This window comes from Sprattus sprattus, assembly GCF_963457725.1.
Source record: "Sprattus sprattus genome assembly, chromosome: 7".
Taxonomy (NCBI): domain Eukaryota; kingdom Metazoa; phylum Chordata; class Actinopteri; order Clupeiformes; family Clupeidae; genus Sprattus; species Sprattus sprattus.
The window spans coordinates 8,305,079-8,320,894 of NC_137926.1; the positions used below are offsets into that span (position 1 = coordinate 8,305,079).

A 15,816-nucleotide genomic window follows, 5' to 3' on the forward strand; every position below is an offset into this window, starting at 1 on the left:
TGCACCCACAACAGACACCATGAGGTGGCAGGTTTATGCAACTGGTAATAATAATACACTATATAAGTGTATTCAATTCAAATAGATTGTATTTAAATAGCGCCATAACAATACAATTTCTCAGGGTGCTTTAACTAAGCACTTTGTATACGTTTTAGTGGTCATTCTTAATCTCTCTATAAATTAGCGTAGTACTTTTGTCTTTAATAAATGTTTTGTCTCACAATTGTTAAACAAAAGAGAGCCACAACTGAAGGTATTTTCTAGGAACTCAACTGTTACTTCAGACTACACAAGAATGATCACGAGCTGTTAGCAACGTGTTCCACCTTTTTACTCAGAGGATGAATTATCCACTGTCTTGGCTTTTCCCAAACAACACTTTATGCAGATACACATTCCAGTCAGAGAGAGATAAGTTAAGACCTTTTCCTCAGGGACACGGTAAATCTGAACACAAACCTGGCTATAGCCTACAACACCATCTGACTTCGCTACACATTTTTTCTTGTAGGTTACAAACAATGACGTCTTACTATTTTAACAACCTCAGCACCATACTGCAGTCTACGAAAACTCTACGCAAAAAGCTTGACATTGTGTGTTATTAACATTTTTGCACTCCTCCAACACCTCCATGTTCACACCAGCTCAGCTGTCTATGGAGACCTACAATAACCATACTTTTAATAGCGTTATTACGTTTCTTCTCGAGGGTCTCTCTCCATGTTCCATGTTTTCCCGTGGCCGGTGCATACGTGCCTCACCAAATAGTTTAATTTACCGTTTTAGTCTCCCTGTGGACCTGTTACCCACTTATGGGCCTCCAAATGGTCGTCTTTGTGTAAATTAGAATTATTTACTCCGTCGCCAGAGGCAGGAATATTCTCCTGACAGTCTGATATGTTACCTAGGTTACGGGTTATTTGACTTGCATTACAGACTCGCGGTGTTTCTTCGCAGAGAGCTGCCAATCGGGAGTTCTGTTTAACGTTTTGGAGCGCCTCCCCTGATGGAAGTGAGACCCGAGAAAGCCTTTGGAGCTTCGGCTTCAGTGGTCACTCAATCGCCCTTCCACACAGGACCCACCACACGCCAGAGGCTACCCGCAACAGGGAGGGAGTCTTGGGTGGTGGTGCACAGTTAAACAGCTACAGAAGTCCTCATAGAATAAAAATAATAATAATAAAAAAAAAAAAACTGTGAAGAGTGCACTCCCCAAAAAACTTCATCCAGAATCTTCTCCTTCGACTTTGGAACTGAATTGGACCATATGGAAAAGATATTGGTTTTCCAAAAGCCCAGGGCTGATAAATCACACATGTATTTTCCAGCTTAAACAGGTGTGTGTGTGAGTGTTAGAGAGGAGGTGAGAGTGAGCATGTGGTCAATGGAGGTTGTTACCAAGAAGGATTTTTTTTGCTGTTCCCTGCCTGACCTTTATTAGCACTCTGGGTGAGGGCAGGAGGCTGAAGGTTGGACCCAGGGGTCTGAGGAGTGATATAATGGTGTGTGTGTGTGTGTGTGTGTGTGTGTGTGTGTGTGTGTATAATGTGAGGAGACACACAGAAACTCCATCAGGAAACGCAGCAAATGAAGGGGGAGGTTGGTTTGGGGCTACTAGTCCAGTGACCTCCTCAGCGGCTCACACACACAGATGCCGCCACCCCATGTCTTTGCTCAGGAAAGAAGCCTGGGATTCTATCGTAGCCACGGCGACCCGGTCCCCAGAGTGCAGCCTGGAGCCCTGTCCTGTTTTACTGTTCTCTCATTTTTCCCTCCATTCTGCTTCTTCTAGAATGGGCAAGATTATCAAAGGGCGCGCACACACACACACACACACACACACACACACACACACACACACACACACGGCAGATTAACATACACGGGACGAACATTCTTTCCCAGCAGGGACTCTCATTCCACTCCAGCCGGTGGCTCTGTGAGAACCGCCATTTATATCGACGACTGGCCCCAGGCACGGTTTGGGTGCATTCACACCCTAGGAAAAATATTCTCATGGCCCCTTTGACTCGGCGAGAGGAACAGGTTTGAGGACTTTTGTTTTGACAGAGGTCTGTGTTTCTTCCTCTGCTCGAGCGGCGCGAAGGAAGGCAGCAGCTGTGGAAACAGTGAGGCAGCACTGCCATTCATTCAGCCCGATACCCAACACCCTGACAGGGCGGCCATCTTTCTCACCACACTCACATCCCTCCCTGACAGAGGGGTTAACAACAGTGAGCGTCTCACACACTACTGTCTAGGCGCGACATTGTGAAATCTCAGGCAGATAATGGGGCCCTCTTTTTTAGCAGTGATGACTCTTGCAAAAGAGGCTCGAGAGAGAGACAGACAGAGATGAAGTTAAAGAGAAAAAAAGTGAGAGAAAGTGGGAGCGAGGGGGGGAAGATGCCAAAGTGAAGGGGAAATGATAGAGATCATCTTCACTGGGCTCAGTGAAGGGTCATGGCCCTCTGTCTCTCTCCCTCTACCTCTCTTCTATTTCTTTCTCTCCCTCAGTGCACAGGGAGTTGTAACTCTGTCACTGGCCTTGCGGAGAAAAAGGGTAGAGTTCCTCTTTCCTGGACTCCCACCCTAAAGAGGTTCGCAGCCAGAGAGGGACGCGTATGCCAAGTGTGAGTGCGCTGAGCGTGGGTCTGTGCGAGGGAGGGTGTCCATAAAACTCTGCCTGGGTGTGAGGCTATTGTCTTAAGGGTGTGTGTACTTGCTGACCAGTAGCTAAGTGGGAGCGAGAGGAAAGAGAGTGAGGGGGTGTGGGTGCGGGCAGAGAAGGCGACGAGGAAAACTAGAAGAGGTAAAGGCAAATTTGGTGTGTGTGTGTGTGTGAGTGTGTGTGTGTTGAAGCTGCGTCTACACACCTCTCATCGGCTCACCTCGTTCCAGTGTTCTGGGGTGCGGTAGTGAGCCAGTCAGGCTGCCAGAGGGCGTTACAGCAGCGTTAGGGTCACCAGGGGAACCCTAAAACCTCCTGGCATCAGCGGTTAGCACTCACTCTTTCTGCACTAATTGATGCAGCCTGTCAGGCAGGGGTTCAGCCCCACCAAAGTCCTGTGGCTCAGCCCAGGGAAGGGGTGGGTTTGCAGGCCTGAACCTTGGTGCTTGGAGCTGGGGGCTATGCCTCTGCTCCCAGACCACTTACTCCTGTACACAGCTGGTCAACATTCAGCTAGTTACACAATGGGGCCAATTAGTCCGGTCTCTCCACAGAACAAACACGAAAACCACGCTGTGACTTTACCCAGGGTTCACTCACACACTGTTAAGTTCTCTGTGCTGTTTTGACCTCCCGGGACAGAAGAATGCGCCCCACACTGTGACAAAAACCAATGATCTCATTACTTTAATACAACCCCTAAGAGTTTGTTATTTCTGCTCTTGTTCCGGGTCAGCACAAGTCAGCGCACACTTTGAGGAGGCATTGTTAGTCGCAAGACAAAACACTGGCTTGTGCCGCGGATTGTGTACAAGGGGGAAAATTGAGGAACAATTGGTTTATTTTCTCTCCATCAGAGTAATTAAAGGACAGTTTTACAGGAAGCCAGTGTGCCGCTACTGGGGTTTGCTGCGTGCCTATTGGCCCTGATTGCAGTGCTGTTATGCTGCGGTGGAAATCCCCCCACTTCTAGTCATCCCGACTAAGGACAAACACACAGGCCCCCCCCCCACCCTCATCTCCTCGTGGACAATTGTTCTTTATCTTTACTTTTCCTTTTCTCATACATCCACAAACAATATGTTCCACACTGACTCACTCACTCGCTTGCTTCTCTGTCTCTTCCTCCGTCTCATTCTGAGGTTTTTACTCGTCTCCTCCACTTGTGTTTTTTCCTTTCCTTCCAACATGTGATGAGTCGTGCCGTTGCTATTCAGACAGCCTTCAGAGTGAGAATAGCAACTCGTCTCAACTATGGATTTTGGGTAATGACAAATAACCACTAATTGTGTACGACATTCAATGTCAATGGTGTTTCACACCTCTTTAAGTTAATTTAACACACACACACACACACACACACACTCACACACACACACACACACACACGAACACACACACATATACAGACAGAGCTAGGCAGGGCATGAGGCCACACTGGTTGGGAAACACCGGGCCTCCTACTGTGATAGTGCTAGGCGGAAACCAATTGCATTAAAACAATAGTGTTATCAGCAGGTCCAGTTCCTGCCCACCGTTAACCCCTGCTACCATTCTGGATCACACTGCTTAGCAGTGGTATGCTGAAGACCTGGCACACACATGGGTACACACACACACACACACATGGGTACACACACGCGCACACACACAGAGGGAGAGAGAAACAAAAAAACAACTCAGATTCACTCCAACTCCAATTCTTGCAGACCACATTTCATGCTAAATCCTCAAGTACTGGCAGGGCCAGACAGATGAAGCAAGACCTGGCTCTGACAACTCCTCCCGTTCTGCCCTGTCTCTGTGCAGCATCACTAAAGACTAAAGTCTTTATTATCACTATATTCTTCCCATGACCAGACCCATCATATCAAATACAGCAGTTCAAAGGAATAAAACCACAGGCATTCTTTTACAAAAATGTTTATTGAATCAGTATTGTAATATATATATATATATATATATAAATAATAATAATAATACAATCCATCAATGATACTCATGTATTTATATTTTTTGGAGTTATAAAATACATTTCACAGCAGATCATTGTTGTGTTTTATGTATAATAATTCAACCAGTTATGAAACCAGTTAAGTCTTTTGCCTATGCATATAGTATGCATGCAAGACATCTTTGATGTGAATCCATATAGCGGATCATTCTAAATGTGGAGCGGTGTGGTAATTAAGGGACGGCCCTGTCTCTCACAGGAAGTGTCCGGGGGACAGACTGGCGGAGCCGTAATGGATGCTGTCAAGCGACAGGAAGTAGGGGGTTTTCTCAGCCACGGCTGCCCTGCAGGACCTCGATCAGGATCCTGTTGTAGTCACTCAGCTGCTTGGTGACGGTCTTCACCACGGGACGGTAGTCGCTCTCCATGCCTTTGGAAGCAATGACTGGAAGCAGGAGTTGAGTTGAGGAAGATGGAAGATAAATCAGGCCATAGATTTATTACCAGACGTTTCCTCACAGACATGCACAGGGCAACTCTGCCCTCTTCTACATGGTTACACTGGCTAAATTCAGACTCACTTTGCAATGTTACCATACTGACCCCAGTGTTTTGCTTTGAGTTTAATGAAATGAGCCCTAGTGACTAGTGACTATGTTTATGGCAGAGATAGTGACACACACACACTCTGAATTCTATCTCTGCATTTTACCCATCCAGGGTAGTGATACACACGCCTTCAGCGGCGCCCGGGGAGCAGTGATTTGTGCTTTGAGTTCAGTGTCGTGCTTTTGTGATACAGCCTTGAATACTCAGTTTTGGGATGGCAAAAAAAGGATACACTCTTTCATGACAAAGTTGTTCTGTTCGTGGTGCTGCCATTTCCTCTCCAGGTTAGTGAGCTGCAGAGAGAGAAAACGCACACATTAGAGAGAGAGAGAGAGAAGTTCCTCATCTGCACACCTGCAAATGCAACCGCGGCCCGAAAACTCCTCCACCACCATTGCACATCAACCAGTGCAGGTCGTGTGGGGTCGCCCCTGAAGCCTGTGGCCGTCTTAGTCACATCAGATGACCCTGTTACCCCTGCGGGGATTATCTGGGGTCGGTTCCATCCTTCCTCGATCAGCACAGCCCTTTAGTTGGGAGAATCTGCTGGACTGCGCAGAAACTGCTTCCTCTGGATGATAGTCTCCTACTCTTGCCAAGACTGTCTGTGAAAGCCCAGTTAACCTATGGAAACCCGTAGCCATTACTACAGCTACTGGAGCCACAGTGCAGAGATACTGATTGGCACCAGGTGATGATGGGAGGCCTTTACTATGTATCTATACATTACAGAGATAAACTATATCATACTTCATGTGATCGGCCATGCTGTGTTCACCTCGAGATGCGTTCAGAGGATGTTTGTGAGGACACAAGTGGAACAAACATTGACTAGAGCTGGGATGGGAGCGGAGGGACTGTGTAGCTGAGGGTGTTTGTGTGTGTGTGTGTGTGTGTGTGTGTGTGTTCAGCATGATGGCTTGGCTGTTTGTGAGGACACAAGTTGAGGGAGGTTTGACACAAACACTGTCTAGAGCAAGGACAGTAGCTGTGGGGTGCGTGTGTGTGTGAGTGTTCAACATGATGACGTTTTGATGGACGTTTTGATGGACTCTGGGAGGGACTGTGTAGCTGAGGGTGTGTGTGTGTGTGAGTGTGAGTGTTCAGCATGATGACTTGAGTGGTGATGGACACTGGGAGGCGGGGCAGTAAGGTTCACCTGAGCGTGAGTCTCGTTCTCTTGAAGCTGGGTCTTAAGAGCTTCATACTCCTGGTTCATCTTCGCCATCACCTTCTTGAAGGTGTCCCTACGCGTGGTGAGGGAGACCTGCTCCTCCTGCAACCTCTGAGATGGAGAGAGAAAGAGAGAGAGAGAGATGGGAGACAGAGAGAAAGAGAGAGAGAGAGAGAAAGACAAAGAGAGAGAAATAGAGAAGGGGAGAGAGAAGGAGAGAGATGGGAGAAAGAGAGAGATTGGAAAGAGAAAGAGAGAGAGAGGGAGAGAGAGATGGGAAAGAGAAAGAGAGAGAGAGAGAGGGAGAGAGAGAGAGATGGGAAAGAGAAAGAGAGAGAGAGGGAGAGAGAGAGAGATGGGAAAGAGAAAGAGAGAGAGAGGGAGAGAGAGAGTGAGATGGGCAAGAGAAAGACAGAGAGAAAGAGATAATAAAGAATAAGACGGAGAGAGAGAGAGAGAGAGAGAGAGAGAGAGTGTGGAGATGGGGAGGCAAAGTAAGGAGAACAGATGTAATGTATCAAATTCTCGATATAGAAAAAGCTCATATTCATTCCAGTCACATTACATTTCTTTTTGCTTTTATCATTTTTTTCACTTTCTAATCATAACACTTTCATTATTCTTTATCCTGCCCATACAGCAAACAAACGATGCATGACGTTCGTAAATCAAAACCCGGAGAGGAGACGACTGTTTCCTGAGAGTGCATCTGCACAACCACGTGTGTGTGTGTGTGTGTGTGTGTGTGTGGACTCTCAGGAGCCAGGGAGGCTCTAGGAGGAGCCCGGCACTCTGGGGGGTGAGTCAGGAGCTCTTCAGTGGAAGAAACATGTCTTCCTGGTGTCAAACACTGCAGAGAAACCTGCATCCTGTCGAAGAAAGGCCCCCTCAAACCCACCCCCATCCCCATTCCCAAGTCTTTTCTCTGATAAAGCAAAGAGATGCTTTTAAGGCCCCCTCCGCCTTGCCACACACAGACACACACAGACACACACACACACACACACACACACACACACACAAACAAACACACACATAAACACACACTGCATAAACACACCCACACAGGCACAAACAGACTCATGCACAGAAAAGCACACACACACTGGCAGAGCACACCCATGCACCCAAACACACACACACACACACACACACACACACACACACACACACACACACACACACACACACACACACCGGTTTCTATGGAAACATTCCTGTGAGTTGTCTGGCGGGCGGGAACAGGCCTATCGGTGTTTACACTGCGCTGCTATCTGCTGCTGGAGAGGCAGCCTGGGAAGCGGGAGCACGTCGGATACGTCTGTCAGGGCGCCTCTCCCGCAAGACAGAGGAAAAGGTGGCTGAGGAGTGAATATTCTTCCTGTGCCTGAGTCTGAGAACAGCGAGAGGGGGCCTTTATCTGGTGGCCGTCTTCAACCAGCCCCAAATCTCCCGGAGCAGATGGTGGCACAGGCTTTCCGAACGCCGGGAGTTTTTCTTTTTTTTCTTTTTAGAGGTGTGAAAATGTGAAAGCCCAGATCTTATCTTCATGTCTAAGATGTGTTTTCGTGTGTGTGTGTGTGTGTGTGTGTGTGTGTGTGTGTGTGTGTGTGTGTGTGTATGTGTGTGTGTGTGGGTGTGTATGTGTACGAAAACATGGCTGAATGCACGGCTACAAACACTAATGAGCCTGTGTTGTTCAATGCAAACTCGATGAAACATGCCGGACCACAGATAAAAGCCTCTGGTAGACAGCCAAGTCATATCCATCCACACCTCAGTCAACAAATACACACACAAAATACCTCCAGTGCTCTTGATCAGATGCATCAGGTGTGTAGAGCTAACTATGAACATAATTAGACTCGCTCCCACCCTAATCAGGCGTGTAGAGTTAACTATGAACATGAGTAGACTGACTAACCACCCTGATCAGGTGTGTAGAGTTAACTATGAACATGAGTAGACTGACTAACCACCCTGATCAGGTGTGTAGAGTTAACTATGAACATGAGTAGACTGACTAACCACCCTGATCAGGTGTGTAGAGTTAACTATGAACATGAGTAGACTGACTAACCACCCTGATCAGGTGTGTAGAGCTAACTATGAACATGAGTAGACTGACTAACCACCCTGATCAGGTGTGTAGAGCTAACTATGAACATGAGTAGACTGACTAACCACCCTGATCAAGTGTGTAGAGTTAACTATGAACATGAGTAGACTGACTAACCACCCTGATCAGGTGTGTAGAGCTAACTATGAACATGAGTAGACTGACTAACCACCCTGATCAAGTGTGTAGAGTTAACTATGAACATGAGTAGACTGACTAACCACCCTGATCAGGTGTGTAGAGTTAACTATGAACATGAGTAGACTGACTAACCACCCTGATCAGGTGTGTAGAGTTAACTATGAACATGAGTAGACTGACTAACCACCCTGATCAGGTGTGTAGAGTTAACTATGAACATGAGTAGACTGACTAACCACCCTGATCAGGTGTGTAGAGTTAACTATGAACATGAGTAGACTGACTAACCACCCTAACCAGGTGTGTAGAGTTAACTATGAACATGAGTAGACTGACTAACCACCCTAACCAGGTGTGTAGAGTTAACTATGAACATGAGTAGACTGACTAACCACCCTGATCAGGTGTGTAGAGTTAACTATGAACATGAGTAGACTGACTAACCACCCTTATCAGGGAACACTGGCCTGAATCATCACCCATAGACCCGAGAGCCAGGGCAGCGCAGCCTCCCACGTTAGAGAGTTATTAAGAGCTGGACGACTGGTCTCGGGCAGCCCCTCACCTTCTTCTTGTCCTCTCCGGTGGCCTTGAGGGCGTCGAGGTTGCTGTAGGTCTGCAGGCCGTCGTTCATGTGCTGGATGCGCTCTCTCAGGCTGTCCAGCTCCGAAGTGATCTTTCCCTCCAGCTGCTCCACCTTCTGCAGGTCCTCCTGGAGCCGGTGGTTCTCTATAGTGCACACACACACACACACACACGCACACACACACACACACACACACGCACACACACACACACACACACATACACACATACACACACACACAGAAATAAACATAAGAACACCTGTGCACAACAACACGTACATTTTTGATAAGCAGCCCTTGGAAACTGTATGTCTGTTGCTTTTGGTCAAAATGTCGGGCGAAAACATCTCTTGATGATGACCATAATACCACACATACAAACGTAATTACCTCCAGCAAGGAGGTTATGCGATCGGGTCCGTTAATTTATTTGTCCGTCTGTTTGTCTGTTTGTCTGTCTGTGGACAAGATTTCTCAGAAACTACTGGGCGGATCTTTCTGACATTTTCACAAGAGGTGGATCTTGGTCCTGGGACATCCCCATTAAAATTTCAGGATGATCCGGATCTGGATCCGGATTTGTGTACCTCCTTGCTGGAGGTCAGAAATCTTGGATTGCTCTTGTTAACATATGCGCCTACACAAGGGGCGCTCCCAAGCTGTTACGCCTACGCAAAAATACGACTCTGCTTCTTTTCAGGAGCCCCTATCCCCCCTGAATGTGTCACTTTAGCTGCTGTTCACACTGCCCTCTCCGCTATGCCTCAACCACCAGAGCCGGGAACACCCGAGACACACCAGACAGTGCTGAAAGCTCAGACACCAGCTGCAGGCCCAGAGCTCTCTTCACCTAGGCCACCTCAGTCTTCACTTCCAACTATGCCGGAGGCGCTGCCTTTCAAACGAAACCAGGCCACGTGGTTTCGCCATTTCGCATAAAACTCGACAATTCTGCTGACAGGCACTGATCGACGAGCTTCTATTTGCTTTTTCGACATTGGATTCGGCGAGCAAGTCTTCGTTTTTCTCCAAACCACGGAGGACCTCTTCGTTTTGCGCAAGGCAAGAACCTGGACAACGGCCACGTTATTAATGCGCGGAGGAAGACACCCAAGCCACCTCCGTGACCAGAGCCATAACCCCGACCAGAACATGAGAGCCGCGAGGGCGGCTCCAGACTCATCAGCCCAGCCCTCGCGGAGCACCGGGGAGATCCCACCGCAAGGCTGGAGCAGCTGGAAGAGCCCAGCGCTCAGGATATGGGATTCAGTTTTCCACTGGATATTTCATTTTTCATTTCGTTACAGTTCATAGTCGTATTCTTTTATAATTCGCGGTGTTGCACAAACCATATAAAACTGATCCTCCGGCACGAGTCTTAGCCAAGTCTTTGGAGGCCCAACTCAATCCTTTCTGGCAAATGTCAGCACGATCGATGGTTAAGCACTGGGCGGTCAAACCCCCGTAAAAAGAATGCAAAAGCTGGGAGATTGAGATGAGATATACCCACTGTGTGGCTGGCTTTGAATTACCTCTGTTTATTCTCTTAACTGCAAAACTTGCTGCAATCCCCCCTCTGCTAGTATAGGACCCCACACAAACTGATGGAGAAATCCTCCATCCCTCTTTTCACCCCACCCAAGCATGCTGATTGCAAAACCAAAGCTTCATGTCCCTATGCTCTGTGGCAATGACACGGCAACAACATCTTAACACATCCTTGCAAGCTGTCCCCTAGTCTGCCTGTTAGTCTAATGACACCCCCCACCCAAAGCCTCCACCCAAACACCCCCCCCCCCCCCCCCCCCCAATACACACACAAACACACACACACACACACACACACACAGACAGACACACACTCCACCCCTCCTCTGAGGCAGAGCTCTGTTGCCCCTGCTACTCTCGGGGCAGGAAGGGGAAGTGGGCCGGTTCCTCCTGATAGGCAGCCTGCCGGCCACACTGTTTGCAGAGGCCGTAGCGCTCGGAGCGGCGAAAGACTCACAAAGTGCCCCATCAGCACTTCTGTGCATTCTCTGCCGCTTCCTCCTGGGGTTAGCCTTTTACGCCGGGTGCAGACCTCCTTCTCCACCCTCAGACACACACACACACACACACACACACGTACACGCCTCGGATATAATCCCTCAACCACACACACACTGAAACCCCTCTGCTCTACTACTCCCCACCCTCAGACACACACACACACACACACACACACACACACGTACACCCCTTGAATATAATCCCTCAACCACACACACACACACTCAAACCCCTCTGCTCTACTCCCCACCCCACCCCAGGCACATACACAGACACACATCCACCCCTGTACTGTAATCCCTCAACCACACACACGTACACATCCCTACAACCCACTCCCCAAACCAGATGCACACCAACACACACACACACATACACACACACCCCTACGACCCACTCCCTAAACCAGATGCACACACACACACACACACACACACACCCACACACACACACACCCCTACAACCCACTCCCCAAACCAGATGCACACCCATACACACACACACACACACACACACACACACACACACACACACACACACACACACACACACACACACTAAAATGTCTTTCTTCCACCCACTCAAATACAAACAAACTGCTACACCACCCCACACCACCCACACCGAAGGATTTCTGCAGACTTCCAACCCTTGGGGAATGAATATCTTGGCTTCGCTTACCGAAAATATTTATACAGGGACGTTGCGGATGCCCAGTTGTGTTGAGCAGATAATCGTCTGTTTATTAATACTGTGTACTTTACCTCGGTGTACCTCTCCACCGTCCCCCCCTGTGCTAAAACCTCCCCTAGCACACCTCAAACCCACACAGAGACCCAAAGACCTCTCCGCAACACACAGGGGCCTTCAAAGCAAACCCCACCGCTGGTCACCAATTAGCTTCCCCAGTTTTTACGGCGCTGTGAAAAGTCAGCTGCCGCAAAGCCAAATAAATAAGTGCAAACGAACAATGCCGGACCCCGGCCTAGAATAGTCGAAATAGCGGAAGTGTCGCGGCTGGTTTTCTGCGGTGGCCCTGATGAGATAAGAGATGTTTTTGGGGGGGCTAGGGGGGAGGGGTTCATGGTATGTACAGGGGGTTTGGGGGGGGGGGGGGGGAGGGGGGAGGAGCCCAACACAAAGGAAGGAAGGCCTCTTGGCTCAGTTTCAGCAGCTCATTTGATAAATAAGAGTTTGAGGGGATGGAGTTGGGGGTTGGGGGGGTGGGCAGGAAATGGGGGCCCGGAAGGGAGTCTGCAGGGTGGCAGAGCTCAAGGGGGGACTGGCTCAGGTACACTCCGGCCTCAGAGGCTCGTCCTGCTCTGGCGATGGGGTGCCACACTAGCCTTGCTGTAAGACCTGCCTTACTGCAGTTCAGGTCATAGGTCACACCCCTGACCCAGGGTTTCTTAATCCGGTTCCTGAGGACCCGATCGCTGAATTCCTTCCGGCCCTTCCTGCCCTTCCACACACGATTAGTTGCTATAGTGATTGTAATGACCTGATCGCTGAATTCCTGCTGCCTCTACTGCCCTTCCACACAAGATTAGTAACTATAGTGATTATAATGCTTTCCATCATCTACATGAGGTGAGCTCTATCAACCACTAGTGCTAATGACCTCAGTCGGGTGTGGTGTGGTGGGAGTGGGAGTGGGGACGGACCCGCTTTCAACAGACACAAAATTAAAGACTTTTCCACAACCTTTTCCTTTTAAAGTTTCTCAATCAGTCTTCCCATGTCAAACTACTTGGCTGCTTCTTAAGGTTGTGAACAACATTCAGCATTCAAGTAGTAGACTAAACACTCGAACTAGTTTGGATATGAACATTAGTCTATGTCCTACCGGCCTTGCTAACCCTTATTCTGTCAGTGATGCAGAGCCAGCAGAGCTACACTTAGGCTGATGTAACACTAGCTCCACTCTAAGTGTCTCTGCTGCTATAACACTAGCTCCACTCTAAGTCTCTCTGCTGCTATGACACTAGCACTACTCTAAGTGCTGCTATAACACTAGCGTTACTCTAAGTGGCAGTGCTGCTGTTATACTAGCGCTACTCTAAGTGTTTCTGCTGCTATAACACTAGCGCTACTCTAAGTGGCAGTGCTGCTATAACACTAGCGCCACTCTAAGTGGCAGTGCTGCTGTTACACTAGCGCTACTCTAAGTGGCAGTGCTGCTATAACACTAGTGCTACTGTAAGTGCTGCTATAATACTAGCGCTACTCTAAGTGCTGCTATAACACTAGTGCTACTCTAAGTGCTGCTATAACACTAGCTCTACTCTAAGTGCTGCTATAACACTAGTGCTACTCTAAGTGCTGCTATAACACTAGCTCTACTCTAAGTGCTGCTATAACACTAGTGCTACTCTAAGTGCTGCTATAACACTAGCTCTACTCTAAGTGCTGCTATAACACTAGTGCTACTCTAAGTGCTGCTATAACACTAGCCCTACTCTTAGTGCTGCTATAACACTAGCTCTACTCTAAGTGGCAGTGCTGCTGTAACACCAGTGCTACTCTAAGTGCTGCTATAACACTAGTGCTACTCTAAGTGCAGCTGTAACACTAGTGCTACTCTAAGTGCAGCTATAACACTAGCGCTACTCTAAGTGCTGCTATAACACTAGCTCTACTGTAAGTGGCAGTGCTGCTGTAAGACTGGATGACTGTGTCTCTGCTGCTGTGAAGGGAGCAGAGCCGGTAGCCTGGGTTAACAAAGCCAAGAGCAGCATGTTGTCTGGCAATGTCAGTCTATTTCTCCCAGATCAGTTCTAACTGGGATTCACAAAGGGATATTTGTCTCTGGTTAGACCTGGCTTCTGGCTATGCCCTCACAGCAGCAAACAAACAGTCATTTCAGTTTCACAGCAGCAAATTCCTTTTTTGAATCTCAGTGAGAACTGATCTGGGAGAAATAGGCTGGCGGATGTCGTCTAGTCATAATTTTTTTTGTGTTTTAGAAAATTGCACGTTGATTAATAATTTCACATTAAACATTAGCATACACACAGCATTTTCTAGTGATTGCAATTAAGTGCATTTGCTTATTTTGGCATGCACTCGTCGTTAGCGGTCTGCGTTCTCCCTCAGGCAGACTAGGGTCCGCTCTCGGGTTTGGAAAGCAGCTTTAACACCAGTAAAGCAAACTGAACTGAGCTGAGCTAACTAATTATATTGACACGGGTTTAGTTTAGTTTTGGACCAAACTCTCGAGTGTGAAACCGCCCTAAGACCCCACTGAGCCGCCTCAACACACACAGCACAGACGTACTCCCGCATGTGCAGTAGAACCTTATTTGTCAAAATTATAATTCAATAGTTTACCTAATAGATACCATCCTCTGAAGTACTAGCAACAAAAGCTTTAAATGTTACAGTTCAGCAAAGTGGGTCCTCAAACATATTATATTGTGAAAACCACAGAATAAAGTGAACAGTATTTAGGATGAAACAGAAATATATATTACTCTGGTTCTTTGTTGAGGACAGATATGTGAATAAAGTATGTGAGGCTATGGGGGTCTGACCTGAGGACAGGCCTTTGGCTGTGCTCTCGGACTTGTACATCTCCGTCTCTTTGAAGCTGAGGTCCTCCTGTATGGAGCGCAACTCGTGAGCCGTGACCGAGGAGATCTGCCGCAGGCGCGTCATGTTCTGCCGAACAGAGAGAGAGAGAGAGAGAGAGAGAGAGAGAGAGAGAGAGAGAGAGAGAGAGAGAGAGAGAGAGAGAGAGGAAAGAGATGGAGAGAGAGAGAAAGAGAGAAATGTGACAACCAGGGACTTTTGACTGACAGAGATTTTAACATCAGTCTGGTATGGACAACCTTTTGAAGTGTGTATCGTGAAACACAGAGGGATAAATGTCATGAGGGATACTGAGATGTATCCCTGTCCATTTGGTTCATATGCCAAAAACTTGATTCAAAAAACACAAACTTGGTTAAGGCAGCTGCCAAAAACAACAATAGCATCAAGTGGTTGTTTCGGGTGCTTGATTGAAACCAACTCTCATCAGAAATGTCAAGACTATAAACACGTCAACGCGCGACGTGCTCAGCTAACAAAATATAGACTGGTCTTAACGTCTGTGGTATCAGAGAGAGCTTCTGTGGTTTTCACTCACCCTGCTGGAATGTTCTAGAAGGGTCACGACGTTGGCTTGGGTCTGCTGATGGCGCTCCAGCTCCTGGGCTTTGGCTTCATCATAGGTCTCCAGGAAACCTGAGAAACAGCCAGACCTGTTAGCACCATTAGCGTAGCGGCATAGTTTCAATCAATCAATCAATTTGTTTATTTGATCAAGAGGGACAGTGTACATTCATGAACATTAAGATGTAAATGCACCCAATTATAGCCAAAAGGCTAGTTTCCATTGGCAGTCCCCCTGCCAGAGTGAAAAAGGCTATACAACCTTAAAAAAAGGCATTTACGTATATATCAAACATAAATCAAAATCAGACAATACATCAAAAATACATTTTGTTTAAGTAATAAATAAGA

The 15,816-nt window shown here is 47.7% G+C and overlaps 1 protein-coding gene across 1 annotated transcript in view; it reads right to left on the minus strand.

Moving 5' to 3' along the window:
* Nucleotides 1-4,841: 4,841 nt before the first annotated feature.
* Nucleotides 4,842-15,816, minus strand: part of ift74 (intraflagellar transport 74) — a gene marked incomplete at its 5' end in the record, with an annotated part of 21,625 nt that continues 10,650 nt past the window's right edge. Inside the window, 6 exons of the mRNA XM_080841673.1 lie at nucleotides 4,842-5,076; nucleotides 5,473-5,533; nucleotides 6,400-6,525; nucleotides 9,240-9,403; nucleotides 14,844-14,970; nucleotides 15,440-15,537. Coding sequence (XP_080697799.1) covers nucleotides 4,961-5,076; nucleotides 5,473-5,533; nucleotides 6,400-6,525; nucleotides 9,240-9,403; nucleotides 14,844-14,970; nucleotides 15,440-15,537 — 692 coding nt within the window. The 3' untranslated portion in view covers nucleotides 4,842-4,960. The remainder of the gene's footprint in view (nucleotides 5,077-5,472; nucleotides 5,534-6,399; nucleotides 6,526-9,239; nucleotides 9,404-14,843; nucleotides 14,971-15,439; nucleotides 15,538-15,816) is intronic.